This window comes from Ceratotherium simum, chromosome 6, assembly GCF_057802395.1.
Source record: "Ceratotherium simum simum isolate JZ-2026a chromosome 6, ASM5780239v1, whole genome shotgun sequence".
Lineage (NCBI taxonomy): Eukaryota > Metazoa > Chordata > Mammalia > Perissodactyla > Rhinocerotidae > Ceratotherium > Ceratotherium simum.
In genome coordinates, this window is record NC_141905.1 from 5,540,981 (window position 1) to 5,557,448 (window position 16,468).

The 16,468-nt window shown below is 36.3% G+C and overlaps 1 protein-coding gene across 2 annotated transcripts in view; it reads right to left on the reverse strand.

The window, feature by feature from the left end:
• Positions 1–6,479: 6,479 nt before the first annotated feature.
• WAPL (WAPL cohesin release factor) overlaps positions 6,480–16,468 on the reverse strand; it is a 97,512-nt gene continuing 87,523 nt past the window's right edge. For both annotated transcript variants that reach the window (XM_014789014.2, XM_014789013.2), the window contains exons 16-19: positions 15,523–15,730; positions 13,017–13,105; positions 9,143–9,238; positions 6,480–8,839 (exon numbers count right to left, since the gene is read on the reverse strand). In XM_014789014.2, coding sequence (XP_014644500.1) covers positions 8,774–8,839; positions 9,143–9,238; positions 13,017–13,105; positions 15,523–15,730 — 459 coding nt within the window. In that variant the 3' untranslated portion in view covers positions 6,480–8,773. The remainder of the gene's footprint in view (positions 8,840–9,142; positions 9,239–13,016; positions 13,106–15,522; positions 15,731–16,468) is intronic.

A 16,468-nucleotide genomic window follows, 5' to 3' on the forward strand; every position in this document is an offset into this window, starting at 1 on the left:
TTTTTACTAGATACCTTCGGTTGTTTCAAGGAAGTTCTTTTCTATTCCTACTTTGCTGAAAGACTTTTTTTCTTTGAATATCTTTGAATTTGTTAATATGAAATCTTCAAATAAAATATTTCTTGCAGCTAGTCTTTCAATTTATCTTATTTTGAATATTTATCTTTGAATATTATTTGAATTTAATTAAATGCTTTTCGTACATCCACTGAGAAGATCACATGGTTTTCTTCCTTTACCTTATTAATGTGGTGAGTTACAGTTACTGATTTTTCTGATGTTAGTTTACTATTGCATTCCTGTGATAAATCCAACTTGGACGTGTTGTATTGTCTTTTTGTAAGTTGCTCGACTCAATTTGCTAACATATTTTAAAGGAATTTAGTTTCTAGTTTAAAGGAATTTAGTTACGAGTGGGATAACACTACAATTTTCCTTTTCCTCGTTGTCTTTGTCTTATTTTATCAATGTTACATAGACTTCATTGAGTATTTAGGGGAGTTCCCTCATTTAAAATACTCTAGAAGAATGTGTATAAGATTGGAATTGCTTATTTTTTGAAAATTTGGTGGAAATAACTTTCAAAACCATGAACTTTGTATTATATGTGTTATGGAATTTTTTTTTTTTTTTGTGAGGAAGATCAGCCCTGAGCTAACATCCGTGCTAATCCTCCTCTTTTTGCTGAGGAAGACCGGCTCTAAGCTAACAACTATTGCCAATCCGCCTCCTTTTTTTTCCCCCAAAGCCCTAGTAGATAGCTGCATGTCATAGTTGCACATCCTTCCAGTTGCTGTATGTGGGACGCGGCCCCAGCATGGCTGGAGAAGCGGTGCATCAGTGCACGCCCGGGATCCAAACCCGGGCTGCCAGAAACAGAGCACGCACACTTAACCGCCAAGCCACAGGGCTGGCCCTGTTATGGAATATTTTTAATGCTGATTCAATTTCTTCAGAAGTTACAAAAATTTCTGCTTTCCATTTCTTTTTCTGTCAGTTTCTGTTCACTTTATTTTTCTAGTAATTTGTTCAAGTTATCAGATTCATTAGCATATATTTATTGAGTATTCAGTTAATGTCTTTAATTTCTGTCTCTGTATTATGTATTTTTATACTTAATTTTTAAATTTGTACTTCCTCTCTTCCCTCTTGGTCAGTGTCCCTCAAGTTAGGTTACTCTTTTCAAAAAATCGATTTTTGGCCAATTTTTTTTCTATTACCTTCTTTCTGTTTATCAAATGTTTATTCTACTGCTCTTGTTCTACCTTTAAAATGGAGAGTTTGTATTTTAGAATTTTCAGCCATTCTGGTTTTCAAATATAAACATTTAAAATTAAACTTTTCTCCTTAGGTATTGTTTTGCTGCATCCCATGAATTTTGATATATTTTATTTTTGTTATCATTTAGTTCTAATTTTTAAAAAATTTCCATCATAATTTCTTTAACCCATGAGTTATCTAGAGGTGTGTTTTAAAATTTCTAAACGTATAGAATTTTTCATTTAACTTTTTGTTATCATCTTCTAAGTGAATTGTTGGGAATGTTTTCACTTTAGTTTTGCCTGTTCTACGATTTTGTATCAGTAGATTCATGTTATATGTATGCTTTTTTATTCAACTTCTTCCACTCAGCATTGTGAATATATTTATCCACATTGTTGGTTGAAAGAGTAGTTCATTCCTCTTTATTGCTAAGTAGTATTCTATTACATAAATATATCATGATTGCTTATCCATCGCCTGTTGATGGACATTTGGGTTGTTTCCAGTGTTTGGCTATTGTTAATAAAATAAATGGCTGTGAACATTTTTCCACAAGTTTTTCTGTTGAATGTTTTTATTTCTTTTGGACAAAATGGAAATGCTGAGTTGAAGGACAGGTGTATCTTTAATTTTACAAGGAATTGCCAGAACTTTTGCAAAGTGGTGTTATGATTTTACATTCCCACCAACAACATTAACAAAGTTCCAATTGCTCATTTGTGCCAACATTTAGTATTATCGTCTTTTGAATTGATTGTTCTACTGCATAGAGTAGTATCTCATAACTTAAATTTGCATTTCCAAGATGACTAATGATGAGTACCTTTTCGTATGTTTATTAGTTATTCATATGTCATCCTTTGTGAAGTACCTATTCGATTTTTGTTCATTTTAAAATTGGATTGTTTGCTGTTTGAATTGTAGTTCTTCATATGTTCTGGATACAAGTCCTTTGTCAACCATATGATTTGCGAATATTTTCTCCCAATCTGAGACTTGCTTTTTCATTTTCGTAACGGTGTCTTTTGATGAACAGAAGTTTCTGATTTAGATAAAGTCTAATTAATCAATTTTTTCTTTAATGGTTATTGATTTCTATATCGTGTCTCAAAAATTTTTGTCAATCCCCAAATCATGAAGATGTTTTCTCATGCTTGCTTCTAAAAGCTTTATAGTTTTAGCTTTTACATTTAGATCTATGACCCAACTGGAATTAATTTTTGGCATGAGGTAGGGATCAAGATTTGTTTTTAAATGGATATCCAGGTGTTTCAGAACCATTTGTTAAAAATACTTTCAGGCCAGCCCTGTGGCCTAGTGGTTAAGTTTGGCATGCTCCAGCAGCCTGGGTTTGGATCCTGGGCATGGACCTACACCACTCGTGGGCGGCCATGCTGTGGCCCACATGCCAAATAGAGGATTGGCACAGATGTCACCTCGGTGTGAATCTTCCTCAGCAAAAAACCAAAACAAAAACTTTCCTTTCTACATTAAATTCCTTTGGTGTCTCTGCCAAAAATCAGTTTACTGTATATGTAAAGTTCTATTTCTAGTCTCTCTCTCTGTTGTACTGATTTGTCCTTATGTTACTATCACAGCATTTTGATTACTGTAATTTTATAGTGAAACGTGAAGTTCAATAGTGTATGTCCGCCAGCTTTGTTATTCTTCAAGATTATTTTGACTGCTTTAGGTCCTTTGCATTTCCATATGAATTTTAGGTCAGCTTGTCAATTCTACTTTAAAAAGAAAATAAAAGAGTAGAAATGTTGAGATTGGACATCTCTGCCTTGTTCTTGATCTTAGGAGTAAAGTATTATACATTATATTATTGCACTTTCCATATATGCTCTATCTGATCAAGGTAGTTCCCATCTATTTCCAGTTTGCTGAGAGTTTGGGTTTTAATTATGAATGGGTGTTGCATTTTGTCAATTTTTCTGTCTAAAGAGATGATCATATGATTTTAGTACTTTATTTTGTTAATAGTTTATCATCTTGATTTTTGAATGTTAAACCAACCTTGTACTCCTTTGATAAATCCCACTTGGTTGTGATGTATTATGCTTTTTATATATTAATGGATTTATTTTCTAATATTTTGTTAAAGATTTTGCATTTATGTTCATGAAATGTTGGTCTGTAGTTGCTTTTTTGTTTGTTTCAGTTTGTTTTTCCTTTGTCTGCTTTTGGTATTGTGCATATATGGGTAAGCCTCATACAATGATTTGAGAAGTATTCCCTTCTCTGCTTTCTCAGTAAGTCTAAGATTGATATTAATTCTTCCTTAAATGTTTTATAATGCAACAGTGATCTTCTGGGACAGGACATTGATTTGTAGGAAGATTTTAAAATGTAAATTAAATTGCTTTTTATAGATATAGGGCATATCAGGTTTCCTATTTCTGGAGTCAGTCTTGGTAAGTTTTGTTTTTCGAAGGAATTCCTTCATTTCACCTAAGTTGTAAAAGCTATTGGCTTAAGTTGTTCATAAAATTATAATAATATTGTTATCCTTTTAATGTCTGTAGTGATTTGCCATCTTTCATTCCTGACATTGGTAACTTGTGACTTCTCTTTTCTTGATTAGTCTTGGTAAGTGTTTATCAATTTTATTAACTTTTCAAAGAGCAAAATTTTGGCTTTGGTTAAAATTTCTCTTTTGCTTGTCTTTTTTTTATTTTATTGATTTCTGCTTTTATTTTTCTTTCTTTCCTTGAGCCTACTTGTGTTTAATTGATCATCTTCTCCTAGCTTCTTCAGGTAGAAATTAAGGTAGTTGATTTTAAGCCTTCTTCCAAAGCATTTAAAGCTAATTTTCCTCTAAGCACTGCTTTTGCTGTACTCCACAAATTTTTATATTTGTATTTTCAGTCAGTCAGTTCAACATATTTTCTAATTTCCCTTGTGATTTTGTTTAACCCATAGGTTATTTAGACGTGTATTTAATTTTCAAATATTATTTTCTAGATATTGTACTATATTGTCTTCTGATATAATTCCTTGTGGTCAAGGCTTCAATCATCTGAAATTCACTGAGACTTTTTTATGACCCATCATGTGGTCTATCTTGGACAGTTTAATGTGCGTTTCAAAAATTGTTGAGTCTAGTGTCCCATAAGTGTCTGCTAAGTAAAGGAAGTTGATACTGTCATTCAGATCTTCTCTTACTGATTTTAAAAAAATATATCCTATCAATTCCTGAGGTGCATTAAAATATCAAACTATGATTATGACTTTGTGTACTTCTCCCTTGGTTTTCTCTGTATTTTAAAAGTTCTACTACCAGTTGTACAGACATGATTGTTATTTCTTATTGATATATTTTTCCCTTCCCCTAATCATTATGACATGCTTCTTTGTAGGCCTATTAGTATTCTTTTGTCTTAAAAGTCTGTTTTCCCTGATATTAAATAAAGTCACTCCAACTTTCTTATGATTGATTAATGCTTGCATGGTATATCGATCTTTTCCCATCCTTTTTCTTTCAAACTATTTGTATTTAGTGTGTGTCTCTTCGCTTTTCAGTTTGACAATCTCTGCATTTTATTTGGACTATTTGGTATACTTACATTTACTATAATTATTAGTGTTGTTAGATTTAGTAGACATCCTTGGCTTGCTCCTGCCTTAGAAGGAAAGCATTTTTTGCTTTTTACTTACATCTATTTGTTCTTGCTATTTGTTTTGTTTTTCTCATTGGGTTTTTGTTACCATTACTCTTTTTTTCCGGTGTTCCATTTTGATTCTTGTAAGCAGCTCTAGCTGTATTTCTTTGTAGTATTTTTTACTGGATGCTCTAGGCATTATAACATGCATCTTTAATTTATTACAATCTACTAAGTATCATACTACTTTAAGATTTATGACCCTTACATTTACCATTTACCTACACCCTCTGTAATACAACTCTGGATAGCAGACAAGTCCTTTTAGATAGATAACTAAAAACTAAGTAGGTAGCATATAGATATGGTTTTCTACTTTTGCTCCTTTAGCTGATATTTGGCCTTTGGCATATTCAAACTGCAAGCACAGAAGCTAAGGAAATAGAGGTCTGACCAAAACACTCAACAGCATTTATTCAAATTCTTTGTTCAGTTTAAAGACTTTCTCCAAGGTTATTAATCTATGCATCCAATATCAGGAGAGCATTAACTGATAGTGAATTGTGCAAACCTCTTCCAGCCCTTCCTTCTAATGTAAGAAAAAAAACCAGAGGGATGTTTTAATGATCACTGAAGTTTGTTCTGTTTTCCGCCTGCTTTATTATTCACTACCAAGATATTAACAATACCAATTTTGGAAAAAACCACCTGAAAGATCTGCTATTAAAGTAACCCAAACCCAAGGACCTCACTGATATGAAAAGGCATTATCCCAGGTGTCTGAAATAGTTACAGTAGTCTATTCTGTAGTTTAGAACATTTTAATTATTTCCCGACAGAGTGAAAACAGAATTGTCTGGTAAAAGCTACCACTTAGCAAGACCTAAGTTTGGAACATTGTGCTCATGCTTCACATGCACTCTCTTAATCAATCTGTACAACCCTGAGGTAAGTACTATCCCCATTGTCTAGTTGAGGAACAGTATAAAACTTAGTTCAGGAATTTGCTCAAAGTCAATAAAACAAACATCAGCACTAATATTTGAATTTTATGCATGTGATTTAGATCTTTCTATATCCACAGCCTCTAGGTTTATACACTATGTGTCTAAGAGGGGAAAGTAGATGGGAACTCCCAGGAGAGGTCCTTCAATCTAGTTTTGTGATTACAAACAGTGAGGAGACATTGAGGAATCCACTTGTAGTAAATGCAGGCAACTTAAAGGCTGACAACCAAAAAGAAAACTGAAAATCTAAAAAGCAGCTGTAAAAACTCAAAAGCAAAGAAGTCTTGGGTGATGATATTCAGAGCAGCAAAAAGACTAAAGTAACTTAATCAACATACCAAGGGCATAATTATACAACCAGAAAACCACCACCCCTGATGAACCTGAGTTGCTGACAGTTCACATTATATTCAGATGAGTATTATTAAAAACATGGAGAAAGTACACGTTTAACAAAAACTGGCAAAATTTTTACATGTATGTTGAAACCGTGAAATTCACTTAAGTCACACATCGTGTATCCCATTAGTTGGCTATATCAAATTTATGAGACTTCTTCCTCCAAAGTAGTTCAAAATAGATTTATGTTAAAGACAACATGTGTATTGAAAGTAGCAATTTTATTTGAGTTAAAATTATTTACAAAAACCCAAAGACATACTTCATGAAACTCGTACAAACTATTTTTTTCCTGCCGTTGGCTTTTGCTCCAAAGATCACAGCTGAGAAATACTGTATAAAATAAAAATAGGATTGGATTCAGAAAAGTACTCTACTGTTCTAATTTCCAATTGGTACTATTTACAGAAATATTTACAATGGAAAAAAAGGTTACTTTAAAACTTTAGTTAATTTGCAAGTCAGCCTCAAGTACCCTAAAATGCAGAGTTCTCTGAGGGTTAAAAACACACAAATGCACTGCAGTTGGTGAGGTGATTTCTCCCCCACCATCCCCCACCAAAATCTGCATCTCTATCAGTGCTTGACAATTAGTTATTTAAAAAACAAAACAAAACAAAACTGTTAAACACTGAGGTAAATCAATTCTCAAATGATTACCAGTGTAACAGAAAAATGTAGTTCGCCCTGATTGTACTCATCCAAATGTTTTATAATATACCTTACCATCTGCCACATGTCAGTTTTACCAAAAATCTGTTCCTTTTCCTAAATCCAATGATTAATAAATATCAACATATCTTAAAATAATTAAACAAAATATACCTAATTCAATTTCATGAATATCATTTACCAATATGCTTTTAAAATAGTTTGCTAAGTAAGCTAGCTTTTATACTCAGGGCAATACAATCTCAATCTTTCCCAAGTTACACTGGCATACTATGCTCTTAAAAGGTGATGGGTGGGGGTTGGGGTGGGTAGGAGGAAGAAAACAATTTGCCTGGAATCAGTTACTTCCTTATAGATTTCCCAACAATCTGCATTATCAAAAATAGGAAGACAATAGAAGGCAGCCACTGCATTAAAAAACATTACAGCTGGCACTGATACAAGAGCCCCGATTTGTCACTTTATACAAGGAAATAACCAAGTCTAAATTGGTAAAAATTAGACTTTTAGCTATTTTCCCCAATACACACCAAACTAATATTTTTATGGCTTCAAGTTTTACAAATCCAATGAAGAAACATGATATAACTACCTGCAAGGTATTTAAAAGTATTCATGAAACAGATCTCTGGAAAGCCTGTAATGTATTCAGGCCCAATCAATAAAAAAGAAAAAAAATGTATAACCAGTGGTCTGAACAATCAGTAAAACAAGAAAAATTTGCAATGTTGTGAAATTAAATATATAAAACATGTTTTGTGTGTTCCATGACTGTTTTCCAAACAACACACTGTTCTATGAACTAAGAATCTGAACAAAAAAAGGATCTTCTCTAAACCAGCAATTTAAGGCTTTGCGTTTATGCATTTGATCCCGTCACTCTATAGAAGAATATACAGGTTATCTGGAAACATGAATTCCACATTGGTGTTTTAGCTTCCTTATATTTATTGTACTGAACATTAGAAAATATATCTAGAGAGTCCTCCCTCAAAACTTAATGTTTCAAGAGCCTCCCCTAGCATTAAGCGTAAACTACCCTGGGTTTGTCTGTTTTGCTTAATCCTGTAACAGGGCACATCATGTTATATAATATTCCCTCAAACTGTTATTTGTCTTCTTGTGTCTTTAGCTATGACTCATTATGGTATGATAAGGAATATGGTCATGGTCTCAAAAGTGAAAAATAGTTTTACAACCCAAACCAAATCAAGAATAAAAAAAATATACTATTAATCCTTTGCGTCTTTGGATTCCATCTAATTTTAAATATAGGCAGTAGTTCAGGGAACAACAACAAAAAAAAATTCACAAAATTATTAAAAGCTTTATTTACGATTGGAATCATTCAACAAAAAAGCAAAAGCAAATGAGCCTGAAAAAGGAACTAAGCTGTTGTCTAGAATGTCCTCAGAACATTCAATACCTCAGTAGCTAAGCTGCCTTTGCACCTGGCTGGCATGACAACAGTGGCTCAACATACACAGCAGTTGCACTAACAGCAGCACAAATTTTCCCCTGAAAACTTGCCCAGAATAAAGCAAGAGAACAAGGGGAGAGTATAAACTCTGCCAAAGTAAGTGTACTTAAATACTGCATGGAATTGTTAACAGCCTGAACCTTTTCCCTCATTTTTGATAGTTGCAGATTGATGTAGTAACTGTCTTTTAGCAAATGCAGAATGCATGACGAAGAAATCAGGTGGCCTTAAAAATCCAAACATGAATGATACTGATGAATGTTCTTGGTATATCTTCAAGGACTTCTTTCTTTGTCTAAGAATAGCTCCAGCATTACCGAGCACCTGAAGCAAAGGTAAAGCAGCTAGCAATGTTCCAAGTATTCAATCACTCTAGAGATAGATTTCTGGCCTGTGGTTCCAACAGCACACTGAAAGGGGGAGGGTGGAGAGGAAGTAACAGTTAATATTTAACAAATTTTAAAGTATTTAGCTTTACTAACCTGAACACTATGAATCAAAACACACTGATATTAAATTGTGGCTTCGATAATCTAGCATCAACAAATTTGGCCATAACAATTAACAATTATCTTAAAGAAATAGAACACAATTATTAAAAGAGACTTCCTTTTTGCTTCTGCTCACTATGGCCATAGTATTTTTATTTCTCCTGTCATTAATGTATCATACTTATATTTAAAACTACAGAAGCTGCAACAGGTGCTACTTACAGTAAGATTCATGAAGCTCAGGAATTTTTTGAGCATCTCTGTCATTATTGAAAAGTCCCCTTCTGGCAGATACTCCCGCACAGTGGTCACATTGATCTGCAGAAACAGATCAGAAATACTGGTCAGGCAGCAGAAAACATGAGCTTGCACCTTGCACTGTTGGTTTTGGCACACATCCCGTTTCAAACTTCTATAATGTCCTTGAACTCCTTGGTTAATATGCAATTTCCTTTTCTACACTCCTCAGCTCTGAGTGTGTGTTTCCATTCCCGAACCCAACCCATCCTCAGAAAGAAAGGAAAAAGGCAAAGCTGGCAAAGGCTACGAACATTTGTGTGCCTATTTACTTCTGTAAATGCAAAGAAAAATGCCTGAAATAACAAAATGCACTGTTGTGTGTGTGTGTGTTGGGGCCGGGGGCGTGTTAGGAGAGGAAGGGGAAGGAGGGCAGATTTTAAATTTTATTAACTTTATTTGATATATGGAATAAAAATAAAAAGATCAAAGAAAATTCCTCATGTTCCTATGCAGGCTAGGAATTAACTAGATCTTCCCAAAGGTAATCTAGTATCATCTACGAGAAGGAGGAGGTCGGCGATGCCAGGAGAGATTAAGGTGTTTCCCTGCGTTGTTAGCAAGAAGCAAGCAAACTATCTATGGACCAATCTGTTACAAGGAAAATACATAACCTGCTTAAAAAACTGTTCTATTTCAATGTATTTTAAAAACGCTTTAACAGTTCATAAAGAATAAAAGGAAAAGCTCTCCTAAGAAGGTTCATCTATAATAAAAAAGCACAAAAGAAAATATCTTGGAGAGACTACATATTACTCTTGTAGGAAATTTGCTACCAGTCCCCTCTCTGTTGTTATTCCTGGCAGGGTATTTTGAAGTGGAGAATATGTTATAAGGGTAATGGCTATGGTAACTCCAGAGTTAAAGGAAAGCTGGATTTAAGAATGTCTTTAACCGATTTCTAGCAAAGAGGCAGGATAGCACAGCGGTGGGAAGAGTGGTAGCTATGGTGTCTAAGAAGACTGCTCAGTAGAAAAGTACACTTCTATAATACAGAATAAATGATCAGATCCTAGGTTTTGAGTAAAAGCCCCTCAATAATCCAAATCAAATCCTTTTCTATCAACACACTACAGAATGCAACACATAGTGGTTGGGACAGTCACAGCTTTTTTTTTTTTTTTTTAAAGATTTTATTTATTTATTTCCCCCCCCCAAAGCCCCAGTAGATAGTTGTATGTCATAGCTGCACATCCCTCTAGTTGCCGTATGTGGGACGCGGCCTCAGCATGGCTGGAGAAGTGGTGTGTCGCTGCGCCCCCGGGATCCAAACCCGGGACGCCAGCAGCAGAGCACACGCACTTAACCGCTAAGCCACTGGGCTGGCCCAACAGCATTTATTTTTAAACAGAGTGCAGCAGGTACAAAAAGAAAAGGTGTGAAACGGCATGCCCATTTGGGAAATTTACTAAGTACTCAATGGGTTTAGATTTAGAAACTGGATTTAGATTTAGAAACAGGAGTAGTGTTAAGTTTGGGGTCTTGCAGACTTTACAACAAAGTCATCATCCCCTAGATGACAATGGGCCGAGAAAGACTGGTAAGAGAAGAGTAATGTAATCAGATGTGTTCTTAAGGAAGTTAGCTATGATGGCAGTGTGTAAGATTTTGGGAATGGAGAGAGTCAAGAGAGCAGGAAGGACAGAAAGACCACAGACTGACCACTGCAATGCTCCACATGCCTGGCGGGCAATGGAAAATGATACCAGTGTCTCCTGGGCTTCCTAAGCATGCTGCCCTTCACCATAAAGCAGCATTTACTGTATACAACCACTTGCCTTCTTCTCTCTCTTCCACTTACATATTAGGGGAACCAATTTCCTTTACATTTTGTGGTTTTGGCAAGCCTTTTTCGGTTAATCATAATGATCCCCAAGGCAAGAAAGACATCTGGTGCTCTAGGAATTCGTAACATTGCCCACAACTTAAGGATCTTATGATTTCTTGAGAGACAAGAGAGATACAGACGAATACGACTTTATTAACATGCGAAAGATGGCCCAAAATAAACCACATGTGGTAATGACACAAGTTAATTTCAAGAACCATTATTTAAGAAAGAACATGATTGAAACTAGGGTGTCCGCAAAACAGAATACCTAAAAATCTTTAAATTTAAATAGTATGCCCATTGGTTTTGTTGAGACTTGCCTCTTTCGCCTTCCTTTTGATTGATATGTTTCTTATTTGCCCCTAAAATCTCTGGATTTTAAGGAAATAAGGAAAAGGGCTGAGCTGAAGAGATTCCAGGAAAGGGTATAAAGATCTTGCAGGACCTCCAGAGCCATGATAAGCACTTTGGTCTTGATCCTGAAAGCAGTGGTGCCAGCAAGGGCCACAATGGAACAGGCTACTGTGCATTTAGATCAGAGGTTGACTAAAATATAAATATGGAAGAGATGGACAAGAAAGATTCAGAAAAATACACAGGACTTAAGACAAACAGATACAGAAAAAAAAAAAAAGGCAATACAGGAAACCTGATGGCAAAAATGCGGAAATGTGGGTGGGTGGGTAGACCCACAGCACAAGGACCTCTCCTGTTGAAGCCCTTCACGGTATCATTACGTTTTTTTCTCCAATCCTCCAGCCTCAGAAGCGACACTCACTTTCCCACTATATAACAGACCTCCTGAATGCCCTTGCTCCTAACTACCCTCCCTTTCATTTTATTTTTTTTTTTATTTTTATTTTTTTAATTCTCCCTTTCATTTTAAAATCTGGCACTTCTAGGGAACTTTCCCTTAAAAATATCCACATGTCCCCCATTTTAAAGCAGACTATCCCAATAGCCAGAACCGTCCATTTCCATGCTGACTCAGCCCAACTGTCTAGTCTCTCATACTTCTCTTGTAGTTAAATCTCAATGATCTAAACAGTAATCCCATTTTCTTGGCCAATGAGTGATTCAAACAAAAGCACGTGAGCCAAAGCTGGCCAAGATGAGAGGAAGTCTACTTGGTGCAGTGGGTGTGGAGGGGTCCCAGGGAAAAAAAACAAACAAAAAAAAACATTGCTCTTAACAAGACACATACAGGAAGAGGCCACCTTCTTCTGCTGGACATTATTTAACTAGAAGAGATGCGTAGCTAGAGCCAGCATGGGGCCATGAGGAGAGCTAGCAAAGGACAAGACAATATGCAGAAGACGGTAGAGTTTAAAGACAGAAATTATCTGAGTCCTTGATGATATCACTGAGGCTAGACTTTTCCATCAGAAGCAAGCTGAGTGCAGGTTTTATATTATGCTCTTTTACTTCAACCAAAGGCATGTGAATTGATTCACCCATCAATTAAGAATGTTCTGGGGCTGGCCCCATGGCTTGGTGGTTAAGTGCTCTGCTACTGGCGGCCTGGGTTTGGATCCTGGGCGCTCACCAACACACTGCTTCTCCGGCCATGCTGAGGCCGCGTCCCACATACAGCAACTAGAAGGATGTGCAACTATGACATAACAACTATCTACTGGGGCTTTGGGGGAAAAAAAAAAAAGGAGGAGGATTGGCAATAGATGTTAGTTCAGAGCCGGTCTTCCTCAGCAAAAAGAAGAGGATTAGCACGGATGTTAGCTCAGGGCTAATCTTCCTCACAAAAGAAAAAAAAAAAAATTAAGAATGTTCTCATTAAACCCAATGTACTCTTAACTTTGGAATGTACCTTTGAAAGTTCACCAAATATTTGAAAGTTTTTAACATGAGGGGAAAAAAATAACTAATAAATAAGTTAATCAGGTAATGGTATGAAGTTGTCAAAATGGAATCTTTTAAAGACACATAAAATAACACTGAACTATTACTTACTGGACTCTCCTGGCAGAGACACCCGAGAAGTAGCGCTGTGTATGAGGCCACGATACAGTCTTCCATGTGTTTCCCAGCATGCTGAAGGGCTGAGAATATTTAAACAAAAAACTGTTAACAGTATATCAAAAAATAAAAAACTCAGGAAACCAATAACTTTGTCAGTTATCTTTTGTTGAAAACTGCTAAGTATCAATAAATGGTGCTAGGAAAATGGGTTATCCACACAAATTAACAAAAAATAACACAAATGGAAACCTTAAAGTATACGCTAAAACCATAAAACTCTTAGAAGAAAACACAGGACTAAATCTTTGTGACCTTGCGTTAGGAAATGGTTTCTTAGATACAACACCAAAACCACAAGTGACAAAATAAAAGATAAATTGGACTTCATCAAACTTAAAACTTTTGTGTTCAAAAGACACCAACAAAGTGAAAAGGGGGGCCTGCCCGGTGGCGTAGCGGGTAAGCGCGCCTGCTCCGCTGTGGCGGCCTGGGGTTCGGATCCCAGATGCACACCGACTCACTGCTTGTCAAGCCACACTGTGGTGGCATCCCATATAAAGTGGAGGAAGATGGGCAGAGATGTTAGCCCAGGGCCAGTCTTCCTCAACAAAAAGAGGAGGATTGGCAACAGACGTTAGCTCAGGGCTAATCTTCCTCACAAAAGAAAAAAAAAAAGTGAAAAGATAACCTACAGAATATATCTACAAATCATGTACCTACTAAGGGTCAAGTATCTGGACATAAAAAGAATTCTTACAACTGAGCAACAGAAAGGCAACCAAATTTAAAATATGGGCAAAGGATCTGAATAGACATTTCTCCAAAGAAGATATGAAAATGACAAATAAGCATGGGAAAAGATGGTTAAAACCATTTATTCATGAGAGAACTGCAATCAAGTGACATATCCTCACCCACTAGGATGGCTAAAATAAAAGACAAATAATAACTGTTTGTAAGGATGTGGAGAAACTGCAACTCTTACACATTGCTGGTAGAAATGTAAAATGGTGCAGCCACTTTGGAAAAAAGTTTGATAGTTCCTTAAAATGAGTTTTAAGGAACCTAACCTTGAAAACATTAGGCTAAGTGATGGAAGCCAGTCACAAAGGGCCACATATTGTATTATGTATTATTCCATTTGTATGAAATGTCCAGAACAGTAGATTAGTGGTTGCCAGTAGCTAGGGAAGGGGAGAACAGGGAGTCATGGCTGCTAATAAGTATGGGGTTTCTTCTGGGGCTGATGAAAATGTTCTGAAATTAGATAGCGGTGATGGTTGCACAACCTTGTGAATATACTGAAAACTACCCAATTATTAACTTTAAAAGGGTGAATTTTATCTTGTTATGAGCTGAATTGTGTCCACCACCCACAAATTCATATGTTGAGCTCCTAACCTCCAATACTTCAGGGTAAAACTGCCTTGAAGACAGGGTGTTTAATTAAAGAGGTGGCTAGTTTAAATGGGGTCATTAGGGAGGGCCCTAATCTAATATGACTGCTGTCCTCATAAAAAGAGATTACAACAAAGACATACAAAGAGGGAAGAACATTTAAAGACATAGGGAAAAGTTACCCATCTACAAGCCAAGGACAGAGGCTTCAGAAGAGACCAACTCTGCTGACACCTTGATCTTAGACTTAGAGCTTCCTGGACTGTGAGGAAATAATTTCTGTTGTTTAAGCCACTCAGTCCATGGCACTTTGTTATGGCAGCCCTTGCAAGCTAATACTTATCCTCATAAAGCTGTTATTAAAAAAGACGACTAAGCAACCAAATATATTTACATTATGCCAAAGGAAACATGAAAACTGAGAAAATGGAATAGAGATTTCTTACCGTATCAGAACTAATGACACTAGATTTGGGGAGCAGTGGGCATAAGAGAAAGAGCCTAGGGTCAGAATAAGACACTGCTGGGGCTTGTTTCCTAGCTGGGTAAAGCTGAACATATTATTTAAATTTCATAACTTGAGTGACAAGAAGTTACAAATGGCTATTTTGCAGAACTTACATGAACAGTAAATCAAGGATCACAGCTCTGGACAACAGTAGAACTGTTTGATTAAGTGAAGACATTACCTTCTTTACTGCATTTGCCACCTACTCCATACCATTTGAGAACTATTGCTGTCACTTATGACAACAGATCTCAGTTTTTATAAAGTGAGGCCAATAAAGGAATCTCAAAATTTCAAAACTGTGAAAACCTTTAGGGGTCATATTGCTCAGCTGCTCCTCTTTACAGATGAGTCAAGGTCAGCCTAGGAAGGAAAGGCAGACCAGTTCTGCAATGCACACGTGCCTTGCTCGCTGCCCGGAAGCCAGCAAAGAACAACTCCTAAGAGCACTGAAGTATCAAAGCTTGTCTGCACTGAACTAGAGAGGCCATAAATAACAGCAAGATTATGACCACATGAATTAAAAGAGTGTTTTGGAGAAAAAAAAACAAACCATTATTTTCAACTTGACACCACTCAACATAAATATACCTTTATTGAGGTCAAGTTCTTCATCATCCTCCTCCTTCTTATGTTTCTCTTCTGTACCATCGGTCTTTTCAGTTGATACCCACTGTATCTCTCCACTTGTTTCTTGCCACTCTCCACTCTTATCATGCTGAGTGGTGGGAGCATCTTTGATCAACTCATCTGTTTTACTTTCTGCCAACTGGGCAGCTCGCTCTCGCTCAAGGAATAGCTGATAAAAATTATTTTTTAAGATCATTAAAAGGAGATCACCAACCAATATGTATGTACCCAAGTATAAGGTTCTATTTGGTTTTAAACATCACTAATCTTAAGAAGCATATTGCCTGGTACAAAGAGTAAGGATCAATAAAAGCCCTTGTTCTATAACCAACTGAAGGCCAAAGCAAAAGTGTAAATGCTACTGGGATTCAATCAAGTAAATTAAGTATATCTGCTAATGACCCGGCACTCTGTTTATAAGAATGAAAATCTAGGGGCCAGCCCAGTGGCGCAAGCGGTTAAGTGCGAACACTCACTGTGGTGGCCTGGGGTTCACCAGTTCAGATCCTGGGCGTGCACCGACACACTGCTTGGCAAGCCATGCTGTGGCGGCGTCCCATATCAAGTGGAGGAAGACGGGCATGGATGTTAGCCCAGGGCCAGTCTTCCTCAGCAAAAAGAGGAGGATTGGCAGATGTTAGCACAGGGCTGATCTCCTCACAAAAAAAAAAAAAAAAAAAAAAAAGAATGAAAATCTTAACACTTCCCCTCAATTTGGATAATACTGACAGGAAACTGAAGCAAAAAATACAAACTTGATTTAAAAAATTTTTTTTCACGAGAACAGACTGGATAAACTAACTGGAAGGAAGAAAGGACACTGAATAAAACTACATATATTGGGGGAAAGCAACAGGGCTTCTTTAAAAGAAATTTAGGGACCAGCCCAGTGGCGTAGCAGTTAAGT